Raw genomic sequence first — 22,245 nt, forward strand, 5'->3', positions numbered from 1 at the left:
GATTTTTGGCAAAAATGAAATATTTAAAAAGACATCTACTTGAAAAAACTATTTCATATGGCCCTAACTGCTTTGGGTTTTGTTTTTAATGGACTAAACCTATGTGGGCTTCCTGAGCTCTTCTCCTCCCAAACCCTGGTCTTCCATTTCCAGAGGACAGCATGGTGATGAAGCAACACACACTGCATACATGGCAAGGGTGACAGGCTGCTCTTAAGGCATTTTCTTGTGTCTTATGTTATGCATCCCTATCTATTTCTATGTACATTTATGGCTAGAAAATGAGAAATATGATTTTTGAGACTAGAAGCCTTCTGCGGAACCCAGGTAACCCGTTTGTCTATTTTATTCTAGTGATGGATTACCAAGCTGGAAGCAAAGAGGGTAAAAGTGAGGCTGCAGAAATGAAGTATTGCCTGGAGAGTGCTGGGGGTCAGACCACAGTGACTTTTGCAGCAGGAGATGTGCCCTAGGTACCTCCTATTCACCCAGAGTTTGAGCTACAGAAATGAGAAGGTAAAACAGTCACGGGAATCCCTGATCAGACTCCATCTCTTCTCTCCCAGTCTTCTACACAGTGCTCTTGCAAAGAAATCTACATTTTTAAATGCTTTGTTTTAATTTACTAACGCCTAAAGTCACAGAAATTTCTTAAGGTGTTAACAAACAAACAAAAAAAGCTTCATTTACTACTTTTGCAGGCTTTTTGGAGTAGCTGCTTTCTTTTTGTTTTTTTGTTTTTTTTTTAATCCTGCAGAGGCATATGCAGCCAGATTTAGTACATCAAGGGTAATGCAAATGGCTTAAAAGACCTGATTGAAGTTATGAGATATTTCTGCTAGGCGTGCTATATGATACCTGCAACTTTGGCATTCCGAAATCTGCAGTCACCAACAACTATCTGCAAACTGTGGACAGGAACCCAGCCTTCTTTTCTTCTGTTCAGGTTTTTCACCAACCTTTGAACAACAATGGTATTAGTAAAAGAAACAAACCAACCCAGGAGAAGTCTTAGATGGGTACATTCTACACAGCTGCACAATTGGTGCAACCAAGAACTTGTGCAAACCAGGGAAGCATTTTAACAGGAGCTGGGCATGCTTTTAAATAATTTTTCAAACCTAAATCTAGGAACCTAATTTTAAAAACTGCAGCTTCCTTGGGCCCCTCTCTAGCCAGTAAAGAGGAACAGGATTTTCCAGAGCATGAGTTATCCTGCCTAAGATCTGCATTGTTCTCAAGAGGTGCTGGGTTCCCTCCATTGACCACCAATGGAGCCAAGGGCAATGACTATCCTCAATCCTCTGCTACTAAGGTAGACTGGTAGGATTAATTTAGTCAGGGTAATGTGAGTAAATTCAAGTCAAATTATAGGCAGTTGGAAACAGTCATGCTCATAAATGACATTTCTCTGTCTCACTCACTGCTATAACAAAAAGTTTGGCGTGAGAAATCTTTGCCCAGCACTGGCTGAAGCCACTGTGAGAGGAGGGGAGTGTTCTGGAGAACTGAGCTGCTTCACATTTTGCTTTTGCTAACAATGAACTGGATTTCTCTTGAAATGTAAGGGTTGTAGATGTCAGCCAGGAATCCACCACGGGGCATTTGTGCCTGTGTGTAGAGCCCAGTGCCTACACAAATCTGATCCAGGCTCCCTTCCCATTGCCCAAACCAGGCTTTAGAGCACCTACTCTCCTACTGAGTACCCAGGCTGTCTGATGGGAGCTGGTCAGAAATCATCCTGGAAAAGGAAAAACAGCCAGAAATCTTTGCCAAATTGCTGCAGGAATCAGGAGAGGGCACACTGCCTTCTGAGATGAGACAACCCAGCAGAAGGCTGGGTATGGGAATTTCCCAGGCAATGCTCTCATCCCGAGGAGAGAGAACCCCAGGAGAGAATCAGCTCTCCAGTGTTACCTTGTAAACCACAGCTTTGAATACAACAGAAATATGGTCTACAGCCATGAACCAGTTAACACTTGTCCAGCTGTCTGGGGGATGAAAATGTCTCACAATTACTGATCTGGCTCCTAAAAAGCCCAGAGGAACAAAGCCAGCAGCTGAGGTGGGTGAGTGAAGGGCTCTCATTTGAAGTACCATCAGAATTGGGAACCATATGGCAGGAGGGGCTGTGATGTTGCTAAAACACAGCTCACCCAGACACCTGGGGCAAGGAAAGTCCTGATGTGTTTTCCTAGGCCACAGCCCCTAGTCCTGGCAAGGGAATGAATTCTCCAGTTTTCTGGAATAGTCTAAAACTTAATCAGAAGCTGCAACGAGTGTCTCATCAGGCAAGTGAGGTCCCTACAGGCTCTGAGAGAGATGGCAAGGTAATCCTAAAATACCTACCACTGTCCCTCACCATCTTCATGCAAAAGCTGAATTTCATCCCCATTTTTCACCAGCAGGTCCTCTGATCCTCTTCTCTTGCAGTCTGCAAGGGCTTTGTATTTTCCTGGAGACTGTGGTAGTGAGAAAAAAATTATCTTATTTAGCTACATTTCTCATCAAGCAGATGTTATTTCTGACTGCTGCAGGGAACGAGACAAAGCCCTATCAGCTACTTTAATTAAAATTATTTTAAGAAGCTGTGGCTGAGACATCTCCTCATTCCCTAAAATGGAGATATTGGAAAATCTGAGAAACATGAGCGAGATAAACTGATGATGTTTAGCCAAGCTAAAATAAGTGAAGTGACCAAAACAGGCACCACCCTGAGCTTCAGGACTATCCCATCTCTGCACTAACCAGCTGGTTCCCGTCCTCTTCCTCAGTGTCTGAGCAATTGGAGAGGTACTGGTGACCCGACCACTCCTCCAGCCCCTCACAGATTTCCAGGGATTGTGACATTCCTGTCCAGCCTGCAAGACAGTGTGAGCTCAGGTTGGGGTACCCAGCACCCACAAAGCACTCCCCAGAGGAAGGGGAAGGGTCCTTACTTCTGTGGGGCTTGTTCTGGGGGGACAGGGGACCACTGTCCAGCATCACTGGGCTGGTGCGCTCTGAGTCGTTCTCTTCTGAGCTTATGGAGGCTCTCTGCTGCTTTCTGAGGGATAAATAGTAATAATAATAACAGAAAAAGCCCAAACAATCTTAGTTTTCTTTTGTGCTTTTGTGAATGAATACAAACTCCACTCCACAGTAAAACAGGTTCAAAAAAAAAAAAAAAAAAAAAAAAAAAGGTAATTTTTAATTATAGGATACCAAGCTGAAAGGACCCTCAAAGGTCATCCGGTACAATATTTCTTGGCAAAAGCATCTTATCCAGTCAAGATGTCCAAGCAGCCTGTCCATCTGAATCTTAGAAATGACAAGAATTGGGGAATCTACCATTTCCCTTTGGAGGTGATTATTCCAATGGCTGATTCATCCCATTTTGAAATCTTTTCCTTGTGTCCAATCAGAATCTACCCAGGAATACCCCTCATTTTTTCCACGTGACTCCTTGTAATGTGTGTTTCTACAAAGGCTCAGGATTTCAGGACCTCCTTTTAATTTTTTGAAAGAGGAAATAAAGTTGCTACAGTATCTCTTCCCCTCAGTTTGAGCACCCTCTTTGTCACTATCCAAAGAGGAGCTGCAGCTCAGCCAGGTGATGGCTTCAGAGTGCCCTTACAGACCTTGTCCCCAGCCTGTTGCCACTGTGGGAGATGTGAATGTCTCTCCTGCCCTTCCCCAGAGGTCTCAGACAGAAATGGGGTTGGGGGAACAGCACATGCCAGAAGGAACAGAGTGCCCACCCATGGGAGGTACCAACCAGAACCCCTGGTGTGGGTCCTGGGACTCACCCATCACTCAGCTGGGAAGAGAGGGGAGCCTGGTCCGTGCACAAGCTGGGCTGCTGCTTCTCCACTGTGAGGAGGTCAAACATCAGCTTAAAATCCATTTTTTTAAATTGGTAACCATGACATTTGAAGTGTTATTTTAAGAGCTGGACCTTTTGTACAATGCTAATGATTTCTGCTTAGAGAAAAGCAGAGCCAAAGACTCTTACCAAGCACAGACTCAGTTATGATTATGTTATATATCATAATGTCATGTTACATATGTTATATGTTATATGACATATATATACATGTCATATATATGTTATATATGATATATATTATATATCATCATATTATATATCATCTTAGCACAAATTCAACATTGAGAATGCCACTGAAGATTCTAATATGCCTAAAAATAGGCATCTGCTATGTATCTTGTTGTATTAAGCCTATGATAACAAACATAACATAATCCCTAAGGTAATGATAAAAAAACTAAAAGTGCTTCTATGATTACTTTTCATATACTCTAAGTTATGATATTCCTCTGTAATTCAAGGCCTCACTCCAGTATCGTGCTACTAGGCTTCTTCTGAAAATCAGTTTTTTGGTGAGAATGAGTGGATTTGAAGACCACCAGTGTGAAAATAAGCAAGGTTCTGTTGCAGAGTGAATACCACAGAGAAATTTGGCCTATGTACCTTTTATAAGCTCCTGCTGCTTGAACAAAATTTTTCTTATTTCATTCAACCACGCCATCTTCAGATCTACTGTTTGGGCCTGGAAGAAAAGAAAATTGTCTGAACTATGAATTAAGAATCATCATAATAAAATCTTACTTTTCTATGCTGTAACTACCTGAAAACCCCTTATATCCAAAGCCACCACTAGATTTTAAACATTCTTGATCTTTTAAAATAGATGATCCCCACTACACCCAAGCAAAACACAGGGGAAACTGTGGACCCATCACAACATGAGGAGTGAAGGCAAAAGCACACCTGTGTATGCATCTGATCTCTTTTACAAACAACCTAAAAGGCCAAATCTGCCTTTTGAATACACATATACTTGGCTACATATATCTGCTTTATCAAGGTAAGTTGGCTACTGTGTTGTAACATGGAAAAAAGAAAGTTGGGCAAAAGACTAATTTAAAAAAAAAAAAAATCAACAGAAGCTTCAAAACATGTTTGCCTGTGAACAGCACGTTAGACAAGCATTTAGCCATTGTACATTTCTATTGAAAATGCTACAAAGCAAAGAAAAATCAGGAAGAAATCAGGTGAATCAGGCTACTATTTTGTAGATGATCTGAAAGCCAACTTGGTCAGCTCTGTGAGCACCAACATGGGGAGCGAGGGAGGAAAATGCAAGTTACATGTCTGATAATCCCATAATGACACTTCCTTATTTCTGCTATGAGGATGGGGAAATATCCAGATTTTTGAAGCTACAAACCTGCACAACATAGACCTCTTCTCTCCCACTATACCAGATTTCAAATTTCCGATGATCTCCTTTCACATTCTCAGTTATTCCAACTGCATTCATCTGCAAATTCAAAAGATAAAAAAATTAAACATGTTACAAATCTTTCCCTCTTCCCTATGAATCCCAGACACTTTACAGCATGTTAAACAACTCTGTTTTCACCCAATTTAACACATTTCATCAATTTTAATTTCCATAGCAATTGAAAGTCATTACCTGACTTATCCTCCTAGTTTGTTGTATTTATAAAGGCTTTCTGAAACCAATCAATGGATCTTAGGGGATTTTTCATTTGGGAATCAGTGGAACCAACTGAAAAGTCATCTCATATATCTTTCAGTCTGAAATTTCTCAGATGAGGCTTACAAAGCTTTATAAATGCATGGAGTGTTATTTTTCTGCATACATTATTTCTGGTAATATTATGGTTTATTTCCTGATGGAATTCAAGTGTTGCACTTTGCAGTCTTTAAAACTCACTTGTAACTCTTTAGGAATTTCAGTTCAACCTCTTCTGGTCCCTGACCATCCCCGCAGTTGAGACCTCATCCCAAGGTTTCCAAAAGAAGGATTAAATTCTGGACACACTGCCTGAGTTGCCACAAACCTGGCTCTTGGGAAGGACACAGACTCCAAGCTAGACATGGCTGAATGCTGCTGTACTCAGGTACCTGTTGTCACAGACCACTTTTGATAAGTTGGATGGAAATGCCAAAGGCATAAATAATTCAGGATCTGTGGAATATGACCCAGATGAATAAGTGGCTCAAACCATGATTAGAGACCACGAAACTCTTCAGGAACAGGAGAACTCTGACCTACCTGTTGAACATGCTACAGAGCTGAAAAATGCTTTAATATTTGATATCACATAAACCATCTTCTCACAGTTTGCGAGCAATTTCTCATTGATAATGGATGGACAAAAATACCTAAATTATCTTGCTTACGTGTTTTGAAATAGATCTAATAATAATGGTATCATCTATGATAAATTACTCTATAAATTCTATACTCTGTATATTCTCTAATAATTCTATGTATCATAAATAAATCCAGCATAAATACAAATAAGGCCTTGAAAAGAGCATCTGTTTAACACTGCTGCTCCTGTTTGTTAATATTTGCATCCTCAGAGCTTTTTGTCTGCATGACTAGAAGAATTTACAGATTTGGTAAATAGGAAGCAAACTACTGATTAGCTTTCCTCATTTCTTCAATGGCATAAAGAGCAGAGCTCTTCTGAGCTTTTGAGAAAGCATTTGCCTCCAGGTGCAGAAAAGCCTCCAGCAGTCCCTGGAGCAGCAGTCCCTGGTTCCCAGTCTCTCTGTGCCTCGTGTCCCTCTCACACTGGTCATGTTTGACAGAAGTCTAGAGACCTTCTCTGAACAGGTGTGAGCTTGCAGGAAGGTGATCACAGCCAGAGATAATTTGCACGCCTGCAGTTGGAATTTAAAAATGCAGAGGTTAAAATCTGCAGCATAGTCCTGAACATTTTTAAACATCATATCCTGGGCCGTGATGCCTTAGCAAGCTGGAGCAGGCTCCATTCTGATTTTATGAAAACTTAAAAACTTTAAAAAAGAAATCTATGAAAGTTGTTGGAAGGCCAGCACAGAGAACACCTCATCTGGTCACTGCAATTGCCTGTTCTGGATGTCTTGCTCAGCAGGACAATTCCTACAGAGGCTCCTACAAAACTGCCCAGGCATCAAGATATTAGAAATTTTAGATTATCTACTATGAGGATGCAAAACAAAGCACCAGAAACAGAAAAATCTAAGGTCTGATCATTCATGTTAGAGGATTTTGAAGTTCTATGTCCTCCCCCTGACCAGGATTTACTGTCCCTCAGCTGCTGGTTCACTGCAATGCAGAAGAAGGGGGTGAGTGCAAGGCTCTGGTGTTCATCTGCATCAACTTCCACAGTGGTACCAGGCAGGCTGATTTACTTGGCATTGCAGTGAGTTATGAACCTGCATTCTCTAAGTCACTGAATCTCAGCTGAAGAGGTATTTACCACTGGATCTTTTACGTAGTATGTAAAATATTATCCTAAGGGTTGTGGTTTTGTTTGTTTTAAAGACACCCAGTTACACAGCTTCTAAACAACAGCCTGCTTTAATCCTGAGCCCCCAGAAAACAGCCTTGCAAAGAAAACTGATTTCCTGATACTATCATGAATCAAACAAATGCCTGGCTCCAGAAACATGATTTTGCCCTGGGGACAGCAATTCTGAAAACAGATGTGTGCGGCAGCAGTCCTGCAGCATTCATGGATTCCCCAACCACAGCCTCTCAGTCTGGCAATACAAACAACTGGAAAACGATCCCACTCCAGGCACAGCAAAACCCTGGCCATCCTGCCTGAACTCCTGAGTGCAGGATTTACTCCTCCAAGCAGGCTTTCCCCACACCACCTCTTCAGTCCTTTCAAAAGCATAAATGGCAAAACAAGTACTACAGGGAAAAGGAGCTCTCCAGAAAGAGAATTGTGCTCTTTGGGAAAAACATTTAAATACTGAAACATATGGTCTGGGACTTGCTTTTAATACACCATTTGTAATGTGCCCTGGAGTTAAGCAGACTTGTTTTCTGTTCCATGGCTTTCTGACTGCTTGTGGCATCACCTTCCCCAGACCCCACTGAGATCAGGGACCTGCAGCATCTGAGCCTCAGGGCCCTGCCTCCAAGTGCCTTTTTTTTTTTTCCATTCTAAGATATATTCACATTGCCTTTTTATTTAACATGAAAACCAAGGCAGAGTACTGAGACTAAACGCTGATGCTCTAAGTGCTCATCACACACAGTATGCCAGGAGGACTCTCTTTAAGAGAAGCAGTTTGGGATTTGTATTGGTAATAGTTTGCATTTATAGGCCTGGGACAGTTGTTTATGTCTCTCCTGCTTTGTCACAGGCTACCCTCTTCATCTGATAATTGTACTTTTAGCTGCAGTTAGAGCCTGCCAAAGGAGAAAGGCAATGAAAGGGGGGGAAGAGTTATCTCTGCATTCTCCTGTCTAGGAAAGAGGTCTTAGGAGCAGCCAGGCAGTCCCCAGCCCCAAAGAGCCTCCCTGGGCATCAAAGGCATGAGGAGTCCCCTCATTCTCCCAGGTGGGCCAGGAAAGATGCAAAGAGCCTCCCCAGTTTCATGCTCTCACCCCCACTTCTGGAAAACAGATTAGGGGTGTGGGAAGGCCCATTCCTCATCCCTGGGATGTGCCCACAGCACCATTTCCCTGGCAGATGCCATCACATATGTGATCCTAGTCCAGATGCTGCTTCAGCTATGGGGCTCCTCACAGCCCATTAATACAACCCACAGCCTTTCCTGGGCATGGCACTTCTACATGGGGTATTACAACTCTTAATAGCAGAAAACAAGTCACTGTGTCAGAGGTAAAACACTCTCTTGGTGTGCAGTTATTTGTTTACAATACACATGGCAATGGCCCCAACTAAAAAGTCCTTACTTTCAAAAAGTGCTTAAAACTGTAAGATGAGGTTTTGTCATATCCATCCCCATGGTCCTCTCGTTTCTTGCAGAAGACCAAGGCCTTCTCATACAGGAACAGATGCCTCTGCATTGGCTTGAACCTGGCAAGATCCTTCATTTTTGTTGGACCTTTTCGGTGTCCTGTCCAAACACTGAAAGATCCCTGCATCAATACTTTCCCCAGTTCGCTCAGGTCACCCTGGTGAGAGTATGACAAACAAAAAACCAGAGAGATAAAAACATCAGTTAATATATTGAGAGGACTGTCCAAACAATGACAAGTGATGGGGCCAGCTCTGTTCCAAGGCACGTCCCTCTAAGAATAGGTCTTCCTGGTAGTATCAGATGATCTTTTGGGAGTGATGGCATGATGCCAGGAGGGAAGCTGAGCTCTTAGGCACAGGGCTGCAGCTGGTCTATGGGAAGGGATGCAAGTCAATAACTGGAAAAACTAGGAAGACAGGAAAACTCTCCAGCTCCTATGGAACTCCAGGCCAAGGGCTCTGGCTACTTCAGTGGGAGAGAGCAGGTGAGATTTCAGCCTGAACTGATACCTTGGAGGACAGCCTGTCCAAGGAGCCCAGGTCTGGGACCAGCAGCTTAGAAAGCCATCCCTTTACCCTTCCCTGAAGTCCTAGAAGAGACAAGCACTTCAGTAGGCAAGGGGAAAATCAGCTTCAGAAAGTATTTAGTTAAATGCTGAATGAGAAATGCTATGAAGACACTCAGGTTGTTTATATAGTAAACCATGGGAGAACTAAGGGGCATGCTGGAAAAATTACTCTCAAGAACCACAAGATGGCAAGTGTGGGCACTACAGGACTTTGAATATGTCCTTTAGATGTGGATATTTTTCAAAATCCTGAAATCAAATGGCAGACTGGCACCTGTAAGAGCTCCCTGATCCCATCCACTTTGTAGCTGTTCCAGTGTAGTTTTTAGCTCATACATTCTGGGACACAATGCATCGTCCAGCTTTGTGCAAGGTCTCTAGTTACCCAAATCTACTCACATCATATCCTGTTATTGAAATCTGATGCATAGAGTCATTGACTGACTTCAGCAAATCCAGCATTGCAACCAGAGCTTCTTGAAGTTCCTGAACTCCATCACAGCTTGTGCTGTACTTTAGCAGCTCCTGAAAATAGAAATAGAAGAGAACGTGTTTGCACTTGAACAAAGCAGCATTTTCCATCCTGCCCAAAGTTTCCAATGCCCAAGAGCAACCTGCACTGCCTGAGTTTCTTTCTTCACATGTCACTGGAAAAAAGACTCACTCTAAAGCAGTCAGTATGAGCTGTAGAACAGATCACTGAAGCATGGCCCATTTTTTCTGGGTTTCATTAAGAACAGTGTCAGGTCATAGAGCAGCATCATGCTCATCTCAGTTCTTTGTGTTGTGTTTTCCTGCTTGGTAAGAAATGGAGAATAAGGCTCAGGTTTCCCACCAGCTGCCAGTATGTCATATATGCCTACAAATGAAGTTGCAGCAGATGACTGGCAGACACAAGGAACAGATTTTTTAAAATCAAGAGCCTTCAAGTCAACAAGCAGAAGAAGAAGTTGGGAATTATTCCACTGATTTCAAGTAACTTTCATTTCATATCTTTCCTGCTCACTTACAGCCCCTTGATTTCGTAATCCTTCATTCAAGAAGCTGGAAGGTGAGTTCAGAAGCCACCACCTCACTGTTGTTCACACTTTGTAAAGTGGGAATAACAGCACAGCCCTGCCTCAGAAGAGGGACACAAGGATAAATGCATTAAAGATTACAGGGACTACAGCAACCCAGGGAGAAGAGATGCATCAGTATACTGTATTTCATTCATCACACTCTTATGATCTCTGCTTCAGTATCCTTAGAAGTGCTTCTGTTATTTCACATTTCTGAACAGATTCAAAGAGTCTTTCTCCCCATAAAACCAGCTTGTTAAAAGCACTTGGTCCTTTTTCAGGTAGGTGAATTTTCATCCACACTGGAAGTCACTATAGAGGGCCAAGATAAGCAATATGAAATCTGAGGTTTGCTGCTGACTTACAGGTAACCTTTAATTGAAAAAGGAACCAAAAAGGAAAACAAGTCTGTCTTCTGATGTCCTTTCAAAACAGAATATGAAATACCTTCAGAAGTAACTGGTATTTTGTCAGGCGCTGCACTGGTTTAAGCAAATACGAATCCAGCCCAAGTTTGTGCTCTAATTTTCTTTGGCATTCCTGGAACAAAGAATTCAGATTATGAATTCTGCACCAACTGTAGGTAGTTATTCCAACAACATGACTTGTATGATTTGCTGACTTTAAAGATTTCATGTGAAACATCACAAGGTGCCTATAACTGAAGAAATTTTATAAAAACACAAAATATTATAATGAATGCATCTGCCTTAAACTTCTCATGTACAAGAAACCCTAGTTGCTATTTTTGTGAGGCTTCTATGCATCAGTAAACAAACAGAAATGGCTGCAAAGTCATCGAGGTGCTGAGCAGGGTGTTTAGGACAAGCAAGTGTCCCAGGTTGATGCCAGCCTTGGCAGGAACCAAGAGCTCACCTGAAAGAAGGAGCTTTCTGAGCACTGCCTCCACAGGGACTCTGACCGGGGCTTGTTCTGGCAATACTTCTCATACATCTGGAAATCCTCTCTCTGCAAGAGAAGCCAAAAGGCAAATCACACACATGCACATAAACCTGCTGGGTAGCCAGATGTCAACAGCCGAATTGTAAATTTGCTTTAATCTCTGCTGCCAACCCTAATATCTAAAAGTCACAGAGTTTGGTTTAAAAAAAGCACTGCTGGGAATCACAGCAGACCATGGTGTAGCCTCAACTGCTGCTCTTCCCCATCTGCTGCTGGGCATGCACCTCCACTCCCTGCCTGGCTCTTGGTATTGCACATCACAAGCATCTTCCTCAGCTGACATAACTGAGATGTTGCAGAGTGTGACAAACCAGGAGAAACACTGGTCTTTGAGTTTGCTTTGTATGTGAAAATGAGTCACCCACCCTGTCTAGGAAACAGAATCCCACTCTCTCGGGTGCTCCCAGGCAGCTTTCCAGGCTGTGCAGAAAAATTCTGCAATAGACAGAGGAAGAAACAAAATGCAGTGGTGAGTATTGTACAGTCTAGGTGTTTAATCATTGTAGGAAATCAGTCTGGTAAGAAGGGAAATAGTGCCAGGGTTGTACTTGTTGTGGAAGTCATATATCTCAGGCATGTTTCCGAAGAGGACATCTTTCCTGTTCCTCAACACAGGAGGCATGAGGAGCAGCATGGCAGGGTTATCCATCTCAGCTCTGTAGCCCTGTGGGATGCAAAAGGGGCTCATCACTCAGCTGCTCAGGCTTTGGCTTGGCACCTCCTCGAAGGCAGGTGAAAAAAGGACATGAACAGACTTTCAATACAATCTGCTTTGTTTCTAAATGCAATATCCCTTTTATTTCCTTATTTTCGCCCCCAGCCCCTTCTCTTCCAGTTCCTGGGTATGTGGGGTTGTGCTGGAGCAGGGAATGGCTTGGGACAGTTCCCGTGAAGATGTTCTGTGTTCACCAAAGGCAAACTGTGGTCACTTTCTCCTTGCTATGGTCTCATTGCAGGACAGGTTCCCACAGAAAACTTGTCTGGGTTAAGCACATTTGCTTAATGGGACCATGGGACACAGGAGTGACAGCATGTTCATATGGCACATGCAGTTACATATGCTCCTAAGAACCAGTGTGTGAAGTGTGAGGTGACTTGTTACAAAGCAGACATGGTTTGAGATCAAATAATGAAATCCATGGGTGTTTTGTCCTGTAGAAGAGCCCCTGAGTACCAGCATCTCAATCTCCTTGATGCCTCAGGATTTGTGTCCTCTGGGGCTCTACTTGCCTCTTGAAATCACAGCCTCCCAAGAAAGGAGGAGATGGAAGGGACACCACTGCACTACAAATTGTTGTGTGGAACTAGGAAATAAAGCAAAGCTCCCCTCCGCCAAATCACATCACTGCACCAATGCAAAAACATTCACAGGATGGGGAAACATCCTAATTGTGGGGTAGGGGAAAAGTCAAAGCCAGAGCTCAGGACCATCACTGCAAAGAAGACACCAATTGATTTGATTCAGCCACAGCTGATCAGCCACAGCTCAAGTTGGCCACATTATTCACTGAGCATTGCACAGAACTAAGATCCTTTTAATATGAGTAGCAAAAACATTTGCAAAACTGCATTTAGGATGTACAGCCTATCTTCCTTGGCTTCCCAAATTAACCTCACACACTCACTATGGTTGGAATCAGTACGCCTTATACTAAACAGGCCCTTTGTAGCCGATTAAAGATGTGGTACAAGATAAGCATCTGGAAAATTAGTAATTTATATTTAACCACTTCAAGCAGGCTTCCCTCTTTAAAGGAAACACTGTTCTCAGAAAACATCAATCTATCTGTCCATTCTTCTCCATCTAGACTTGATCTGCACCATAATAAATCTGCATATCTGCCAACCACTTTATCATGTGGAGTGTGGTTTGACAAAGAAACCAATGAGTGCAGAGCTATTGCATGTAACTACCAGCAGTCCAACAGATTTATATCCTGCTTGCTTCTGAGTGAAATGTAGGGAGGAAGAGGTATTTAGCAGCCAACTTGTTTTAGCCATCAGCAAGATTTATTTTGGAATAAAGTACAAGTGTCTAAAATGGCAGCAAGAGAAATTATAATCTGGTTTCTAAAGAAATGAGCTTTATCCCTTAATGAACCTCACAGTATTGAGGCAGAACCCTCCCAAGGATAAAGTACAAGCTTCTTTCTTTTGTCTCCAAAAGGTAGAAGAAATTAGGGAACAGTTAAAAATGTCAGATTTTTGTATACTTTTCCAGGCACTGATAAAATTAATTACCAGTCTTTCTGTGTACAAACAGGCAGCTTCTCCTTCATTCTAGATGAAAAGACACCACCTGTTCCTGCAGATGCCTCTGACAAAGAAAAGCTAGGGAGAAAACTGGAGAATTTATGACTAGCTTGGGATCTGACAGCTTGGTAGAAAATGGTCCCATCACATTTTTACTTAGTTTGACAGAATGTCAGGTGCCCTTTGTACAAGTCACCAGGGAACAGTGAGCAACCTGAAGAAGTCACTCACCGTCAAAACAGTGAAGAGCTCCTCTACGTAGACTCTCTCAGTTTCTATAAGCTCATTTATGACATGACTAAAATAAAGAAAAAAAGTAAAATGTATTATTTTGAGTCTTTAAAGAAACCACAAGGAGTCAGTGTGGTTCAACTAGCCCAAAACACAGTCTGATCTCATCAACAACCAAAACAGAGACGATAAAACAGATAAATATGCAAAAGATGACACCCAGATCATGCTGGAGGAAAGCATAGATGGAGCAAGGACTGGCCAGAAATAAACATAAATTTGAGTTCTGTAAACAGGGTGAAAACTTAACCTTTTTAGTGTATCTTACCCTTTTAAGATATCTAAGTTGTCGTCACTGTCTGAAATAAAAGTCTGCAAGGAATTCCGTTTTTCCTGGTAGTCATGCATTACCTCGATCTGGAAGAGAAATGGGATGCACTGGGAAGAGATGCAGGGAGGTCACTGTGGAGGCAGGAAGAGCTCAGCCCCTTGGGGAAAGATGAAAAATGCTTCCTTTTAAGAAATCTTTCAGGGCACAAAACTTTAAAAGGGCATAGCATAGAGTGAGTAGCCAAATAAGCCCAGAAATTACTCTGCTATATGAAATCTGAAAATGCTGGTAGCATAATTTGTTAGTGCAGAGACCAGGGAACAGTTTCCATAAGGGAAATACCTGCGGATGTGGAGTTTTCCTAATAGACATCACTGCTATGCAAAGAACAAGTTCAGGGATTAACACACAGGAAATCAATAGCTGTGACTTGCAAAAATAATCCAAGATAGATCTCAGATGCTGGACTAATCCAGTTAAATCACAGGCATATGAAAAGGTTTGTTTGGTTGTTTGTTTAAAAAAAAAAAGAAGAAGAAAAAAAAAAGAGCACCTTAAAATCCAAAGTCTAAGAAGTACAATCAATTCTAGAAAGGTTTCAGCTTTTCAGTATATAAAACCCATTTAGACATCATGAATGATTTTTACCTTGCGAGAACTTGGAGTCTTTCTTGATGTTTTCTTCCCAGGCAGAGAGAGATCAAATGAAAATTTCAAACTGGAATTAAAATCCACACCTTGGGTAGAAAGAAAAAAGCCACAATTATGTAATGTACATAAATCTCTAATTAAGGAGATAGTTCAGAGAGAAACCAGTAAGTCACAAAGAAAAATGGGATGCATTTTAAGAATGAATAATTAGTTAGCTAATACTATAAGCAAACTGACAAAACAAATGGTATCTCAAACAACTATACTGAATATCAAACTACACAGGGCACAGGGATGGTCATAAAGGCCATTGGAAGAGTCCTGCTGGGAGGAAGGGAACGTGGGTGGGAATTTAGGTGGGAGATGTTCATCAGTTGCTGCTTAGTGTTTTGTTGCAAGAATGACTTAACTCCAGCACTTGGACTCTTTGCTACATTTCACGTCCCAGGACAGGATGAGTTGACTCTTTTTTTCCCAAAAAAAGTGCTTTCCAAATAGGAACCAGATTTACCAGACAGGCTTCAAATCCAGGGGGGAGATGAAAGAAGAAATGTCTGTCCTCAGACAGAAAAAGAAGGTGAAAGAAACAGTAGGAAGAAAGGAAATGAGGACCAAAGTAACACACTTGGAGTTGGTTTGGTTCCAATCCATGCCAGAAATCCATCTACCTCAAAGCTTTCCTGGCAGGGCCCAGCATGTGCCTTTGACACTGCACATCACACCAGCATTTGATGCAGCATTTTGATGTTTTGTGTCAAACAGAGGCCTTATTAAAAAACTCTCTTGGCATGATCTATCTGAAGGGAAGCCTTTTGTCTCTGCCTGCTTGCTGGCTATGCTCATTTCACCACACCTCATGGTCTCTTTCAGCAAGAGCACTAATGGAGGAGACCTGTGCTTTGCAGGAGACTGGGGGCCTTTGCTAGAGAAACCTGCATCTCATAAAGGCATGAAATAAACCCAGCTGATTGATGATGGGCTCACACATCCCAGGGAGGTGTCCACCCTATGTTTGAAGTCAGAGATTCCTCCTTAACACTTTACTGTTTCTAGAAAGCAGGAAAAATTACACTAGGTAAAACAGGCAATACTGTCATTTGAAGACTCAGAGGTCTTATTTCTCATTGAGGGAAGGGGTTCAGAGGGCAGCGTGCTCTAGTGAAGGCTGCATCAGCCTGGGAAAACAAAATTTGGGATTTATTTGATGCACTGGCTTGCATTTTCAGCTGCTGAATCCCCCTCACTGGACCTAGCTTCATTTTCACGCCTCCAGGAGCTTCGCTATTTACTTAACTCACTCCCTGAACTGGAGCCATTTTCGTGCTTGTATGACACCTGCTACAATTCACTACAAGCACTGTTCATTAATTCATCATTAAAAAATTGTGTTAAAACACAAATGATTAAGCATTTTTGCAGTCAGATCACTGAATTTAATATTCCTACATAACAGCATGTCCCTGGTTTAAAATATATGGTCAGTATTTTGGAATACTTTTTAATTCAGACAGATACACAGCTGGCAAAGATGAAAGTTTTAACATTATGATTTAAAGCTAATGTTATGCCACATCCCATTACCACAATGAAGACAGAACATTTAGTGACCTAAGTTTAAAGAGAATTTGTACCTTCATAGGCATTCATTATTTGACAATTGGGATTTAAGGAAGACATTCTCAAGGAATCAAAGAGAGTTAGGCATCCAGTTCATTCCTCTGTTCATGAGATTTGAGCTCTTCATTTCCCCAAGCTCCTTTGCAAACATCAATCTAACTTAATGTCAGCTCCAGCTGCAGACAGTTATGGAGACTGCCACATACACTGGGTAAGCTAATAAATGTATAACTCTTGCTCTTTTAGTCCTGTAGTACTAATTCACAATTTTCCAGCTACGTAGGATGCAAGAAGAGCAGAACTGGAAGTACATGCTCTCCTTTCTCACTGAGCAGGAAATGAAAATAAATACCAAGTAACCAGCCCCATTCTTCACACAGGTATGAGAAGAATTGTAAAGATAATAAAACATCTCATATACATTCAACATTATGCAACAACTGTACCAGCCAGCAAGGTTTCTCAAAACCATCCCTGGCCTTACTCTTCTTGCCCCAGGCAAGAATATAATTTGAAAACAGCATAAACTTAAAATATTTTACCATGTTTAGGAGAGAATAATGGTGATTTTGATCTCGGTGGGTTTTCTGGCCGAGGGGCTACTAACTGGACAGGCCTCACGTGTTTGTCCAGCAGCCTCTTGAAGCAAGACTGACGGTTCTCAAACATGCTCCGAACATTTTCAAGCTTGACCTGCACTGACTGTATCTGGCACTGTGGAGAGTTAAAAAAAACTCCCGTGATTAAATAGTTACCATTATTTGACACTTCCACCCAAAACACTGTAAAGCTGCTGACAACACCACATAAAGATGAGATCTTGCTAATCACTTGTGTAACAAGCACCTGGAGCAGTTTCTTACCTTCAGTTCAGATGTTAAGACTGACTCAAAATCACAGTGTAGGGCTTGGGGATCATAGTTTAAGTAGGCTGAAGAGCTTTCAAGAAATCTTTCAATGTCCTGGAGGGCTTTCTGAGCACCTTCTTTAGACTGGCACTTATCCATCTGCTGGTTGGCAAGCAGGTAGGCACCTTCGTCACAGCACTGCAGAGCCTGGGACAGCATGGGGCAAACACAGGGAGTGAGACCATCAGCAGCACCCATACTAAGTCAAGAATTTTGTGGGGAATATAATTTACTGAATCACTATTTTCAACATGGAACTTGACTTCAGCAGTAACTGCATTTTGATCTGAAAGCAGAAAGCCCATATTTTTCCTGGAGGGTGACTGCAGTCCTCAACATGACCAGCTAAGATGTGATCCCACTTGTACCTGGACAAAACCAGCAGTATAACCAACACAGAAGCACTGTTTAGTGCATAATTGAATGAAATTACAAGCAAACTTTCATTTATCCAACTCAGCAAATCTGAAGGGGGGACTACAGAATTAACAAGACAGGCAGGTTTCTTGAGACAAATGCCTGGATCAGTGCAAACCTGATCTGAGAGTAATGATCAAAGTAATTGCATCAATGTTTTAAAATCCTCAAGGATTTAAAATGTAATTTTAAAGTTCTACATTTAACATGCCCAGCTAATAGGTGAGCACCAGGCTGGGGTTCAGCTGGAACTCACACACTGTGGTGCTACAGCCAAGAACAAGAGGAACTGAAGTAGGACAGGGAAGGGAGATTAGGGAGAGCAGGACCAGAGGGGGCTTCAGCAGAGCCTATGGGCTAGACCACCAACACCAACCAGGACTGCGAGGAGCCCAGGAGAGGACACTGCCCTGCAGCTGAGAGGCTGCTGAGGAGTCATTTGTCCCCACAGATCACAATACTCAAGTGGAACACACAGAGAAAAAAAATAGAAGTTTCTTAGTACACCAAAGCAGTGAAATGAGACAGCCAAACTTCACTGCTCTGCTTAATAGCCTCAAGCATATTAGAGCTGTGTGCCTTCTGGCTTAATTAGTGTGAATTTCCCTAAGTGATTTTTTGATGCTGCTTAAGATATCAAAGAGCGTTGGAGCCACATGACTCCACTTCCATGCTAGCACACAGCAGCTGTGCCCATCTACCAATCTGTCATCTTATTTTACAGTCAGCTCTATTCATTCTTAATAAATGGCTATGAAAAAAAGGGCTGGAAATTATCAGAAAGCATTACCTCTGTTGCACTGGGTATGAACACCTTGAAAGTCAGTTAATACATGGGTACAGCATGAAAGCATGACCAATAGTAGCAGCTGAATTTTGGTGTTCTGAATCTCCCTCTAGAGATGTCCACCTTGTTCTGCTGACTATTCAGAGCACCAGCAGGTATTTGCTTGCTAACTTAACCATCTAAGTGAGGGGTGATGCACTTCTCCAGCCTCTAGAGAACACTTTCCTAGCATGAACTCCTGAAGCAAAGCTGAAAATTTCAGATGCTTCCAGCTAAGAAGTGGAGAGGCTGATTGTCTACTTACCTCATGGAGAAGCTAAGTGTCTACTTCTCTAGGCACTGTATCCCTCAAATTTACCTGCTGAAGGTGAGTATGAAGATCCAAGGTCTTCTGCAGTCGTGTCTGCTTCCTTTTGATCTCATCAGACAAAACATCCGAATGGTGCCTCAGCTCATTGCATTGCTGGCAGATGAGGTTGAGGGCATAGTGATGATTTGCTGCTAGCTGGTGTCCATGTAGTATCACCACCTGAGCCTTCCCTATCAGATCCTTCAGGGAAAGGAAGAGAATGGATTGCACACTTATGGAAATAATGCCCAAAATATCTACATATTACAACATGCACTTTCTTGTCTTACCAGATTTCAGGTACCCATGGAGATGACTGCCATTAGGAGTAGCCAGAATGGGTGGCTTACGCAGGATAAAATGGCACCCATCATCTGGGAAAAAAAACTTCTGCTATCCAAAGGGAGGATGAAGAAGAAAACAACGTTTCACCAAAGTAGCAATGCTGTGAACAGCTGCTGGCAAATTACTGCTGCCATCTCCAGGAACTGGACTCTGAAGTTTGCAGCTGATGTCCAGTTTAGGGACACTTACACTCATAAACATGAAAGGGAATTGGAGCAGTTAAGGTTTATGGTGAAAATAAACCATGCCTTCTAGATGTACTCTTTGATGCAAAGAGTACACTGTCCTGTCTGCACACCTTGGTCAGTGTGATGGTCACATCATCCCCAGTGCTGGCTTTCTGCTGGGACTGCTGCCCTGCTGCACTCTCCCTGCCTGTCTTTTCCTTCCTCCTACCTCTCTCCATAAACATTTCTTCTAAGTGGCCAAAAAGCTTAGAACTATTCCCCTAGGACTCTTCTTTTCAAGGCAGCCTCTGAGGATCGTGTCCAGATCCCTCAGGATTTCTCTGCTGCCCCTGGCCCACTTGCCAAGCATGTCCCTTTACAGAAGTCACATCCTCAGTTGGCCTCCTATGAATCATCTTTCTTCACTCTTCTTTCCCCTGTATCTCTCAGTCTTCACCCATATGTTATGTTCAAATCAGAGACATTTCAAGATAGCAACTTTTTTGCCTCTCCATGTGCCTAGTAACAAGTTTCCCCATATTAGCACTGCTAAAGCACTTAGCACATAAATAATTCTTCTTCCAGCTCATTAACTCCCACACCTCCCCTGTGTTCAGACATTTATCTGTTCTGGATTTTCATGGTGGCTCAGCAATTTATTTTAGCTATGATAATTAAATACCCTGTTCCTGGCTTTCAGAGTGATCACAGCATTGCTGCACAGCACAAAGATGTGATATCAATCCTTTCATCCAGCCACTTACCAACACATCATACCAGAACCAGGTGTTTCAGAGAACACCTCCAGAGACAGAATATGCCTTTTGTGTTTCATTAGTGCCTCTTTCCATGAAAAATTATCTCACCTGAGCCATACCATCAAAATGACCCAAGTCCTTGAGCCTCTGTTTCACTTGGGGAACACTGTCACCAGTGTCAGGCAGCTCTGCCTGCTGACCCATTAAAAATTCAATGGCATTCTTGACCTAGACACAAAGAAGAAGACTGCTGCAAAAGGATACAAAGCACAGGCAGAAAATCATTCTCAGACCAAAATTAATCACAGTTTAGCTAAGATTGCTAAATCCAGTAATAAAATCAGTCTCCAAGAATTAAGTTCTGAATTCAAAGATGCTTCTATCAGCAAAATCTATGTGACTGCAGTGACACCTAAATTAGCTCTGAATGAGGAACCACAGTGCTCTCCCCAAGGTAGCTAGAACTGCCAGAGGCAAGGGACAGCAGCATAAATTAAGTATTCTCACAGTAAAAACCACAAAACCTTCTCTCCTCTCCTTTTCATCTCCAACTCTTCTTCCTGCCAACAGAAGTGCAACTGATCATACCTCTTGAAAACTTTGCTCAAACTTCCACAGCTGTAAGTATTGCTCCATTTTTAACTGATGTTTTTCCCAGAAGCCATCAAAAGCAGTCTCCATCTCACGCAGTTGGCCAAGTAGCCTGGAGCACAGAAGAAGTACAGTATTGGAACAGAGGACAAGTGGAGATGGAGAAGCCCCAGACATTCAGGTCTTCTGGACCCAGGCTCTCAGGTAAAGTCAACAGATGTGTTTATCTGACTTGTGAAGATTTCAGAGAGAATTTTAATGAAACTGTCACTGCAGATGACAGCACTTATGTGAAGCAGTTGTTGCTATCTCCATTTATCTGAATAATACTTGAGAGACTGACGTGGGAGAACCCTGAAGCTGTTCCACAGCCTCATCATCTCAGTGGGGGGGAAAAATCAAGAAGGTAAAGTCATTTGACAGAAGTCATCCAGAAATTTGATGGGTCTGGAACAAAACTCTGGTATTTCTGTCTTTACCTGTTTGATAGGTGCCTTAAACAAAACATCTGTGCTTAAATAACTTAAATATTTCCACTCAAAAATCAGGCAAATTAGGAACACAGTGCACTCACCGATTCACAGTCTCCCAGTCCCCAGGCCTCTCGTGGTTCTGGTCCTGACTGCATTCCTCCAAGTTGGGCTCTTCAAAACTGCTCAAAAGCAAGTTTCCCTCTTTTGTGACTGCTGTAATGTCTTCCTGTGTAATGCAAAATATTTCTGATTCAGGCTACTTCTCATCAGGTAAGGCCAAGTAAGTTCACATTTCTCCTGCCTCAGTTTCCCCGTATGACATGAAGCCCCAGCACCTATCAGACCAAAGGACTCCCAGCAGATGTTTTAGACCTTTTAACATGGAGTTAGCCCTTGGATCTGGAGGAGGCTGAACCATGGACTAGTCACCAGGCTGGGTGAAAACTGGCACACAGGAGAACATCAGTCCACAAAAGCCTTCAAGAGGTAGGAGGACAGCACTACCACAAGTCTCTCTTGGTGAAAGGATGGGTTTGTATGAGATACCTATCCACACATCCAATCAAGTATTTCTGCACCTTGGAGGTTGTGCTTCTCCATCAAGGTCAGCACAGGAGATTGTAAGCAGCATCCCACAGTGGGACAAAGCTGGGACTGAGACTGTGTGGCACAGCTTACTACTGCCTCTACATACAGAGGCAATCAGCACTTTCAGTGTAACCTCCACTTTGGGAAAATTTAAGCCCTTAGCATACTGAGCTGCTTTGTGCTGTGTTGAGCTCAGCCTCAAAGCCAGCAACTGCATTTAGTCAATTATTTTCAGAAAAAAAAAAAAAAAGAGATCAAACAGAGGTGAAAACACAGAGAAAAATAGATGTGGTTGATCAAAGTTGGAAGAATCCCTGAAGAAGAGACCTGTGCACAGCTCTATTGGACAGCCAACACCTGAAGGAGTAAGTGTCTATCCTA

The 22,245-nt window shown here is 42.4% G+C and overlaps 1 protein-coding gene across 3 annotated transcripts in view; it reads right to left on the minus strand.

Moving 5' to 3' along the window:
- The window catches only part of MCF2 (MCF.2 cell line derived transforming sequence), a 57,371-nt gene that overhangs the window by 5,079 nt on the left and 30,047 nt on the right, over positions 1–22,245 (minus strand). For 2 of the 3 annotated variants that reach the window (XM_030449132.1, XM_030449134.1), the window contains 22 exons: positions 21,378–21,502; positions 20,801–20,915; positions 20,321–20,440; positions 18,952–19,143; positions 17,345–17,536; positions 17,024–17,195; positions 14,862–14,950; positions 14,211–14,299; positions 13,883–13,949; positions 11,947–12,062; positions 11,764–11,833; positions 11,312–11,404; positions 10,883–10,975; positions 9,774–9,899; positions 8,739–8,960; positions 5,232–5,324; positions 4,472–4,550; positions 3,789–3,852; positions 2,940–3,046; positions 2,749–2,861; positions 2,350–2,462; positions 859–959 (listed from right to left, as the gene is read on the minus strand). In XM_030449132.1, the coding sequence (XP_030304992.1) occupies positions 859–959; positions 2,350–2,462; positions 2,749–2,861; positions 2,940–3,046; positions 3,789–3,852; positions 4,472–4,550; positions 5,232–5,324; positions 8,739–8,960; positions 9,774–9,899; positions 10,883–10,975; positions 11,312–11,404; positions 11,764–11,833; positions 11,947–12,062; positions 13,883–13,949; positions 14,211–14,299; positions 14,862–14,950; positions 17,024–17,195; positions 17,345–17,536; positions 18,952–19,143; positions 20,321–20,440; positions 20,801–20,915; positions 21,378–21,502 (2,551 nt within the window). The remainder of the gene's footprint in view (positions 1–858; positions 960–2,349; positions 2,463–2,748; positions 2,862–2,939; positions 3,047–3,788; positions 3,853–4,471; positions 4,551–5,231; positions 5,325–8,738; positions 8,961–9,773; positions 9,900–10,882; positions 10,976–11,311; positions 11,405–11,763; positions 11,834–11,946; positions 12,063–13,882; positions 13,950–14,210; positions 14,300–14,861; positions 14,951–17,023; positions 17,196–17,344; positions 17,537–18,951; positions 19,144–20,320; positions 20,441–20,800; positions 20,916–21,377; positions 21,503–22,245) is intronic. The other variant, XM_030449133.1, reaches the window with a different exon arrangement.

The sequence above is a fragment of the Calypte anna genome, chromosome 4, assembly GCF_003957555.1.
Source record: "Calypte anna isolate BGI_N300 chromosome 4, bCalAnn1_v1.p, whole genome shotgun sequence".
Lineage (NCBI taxonomy): Eukaryota > Metazoa > Chordata > Aves > Apodiformes > Trochilidae > Calypte > Calypte anna.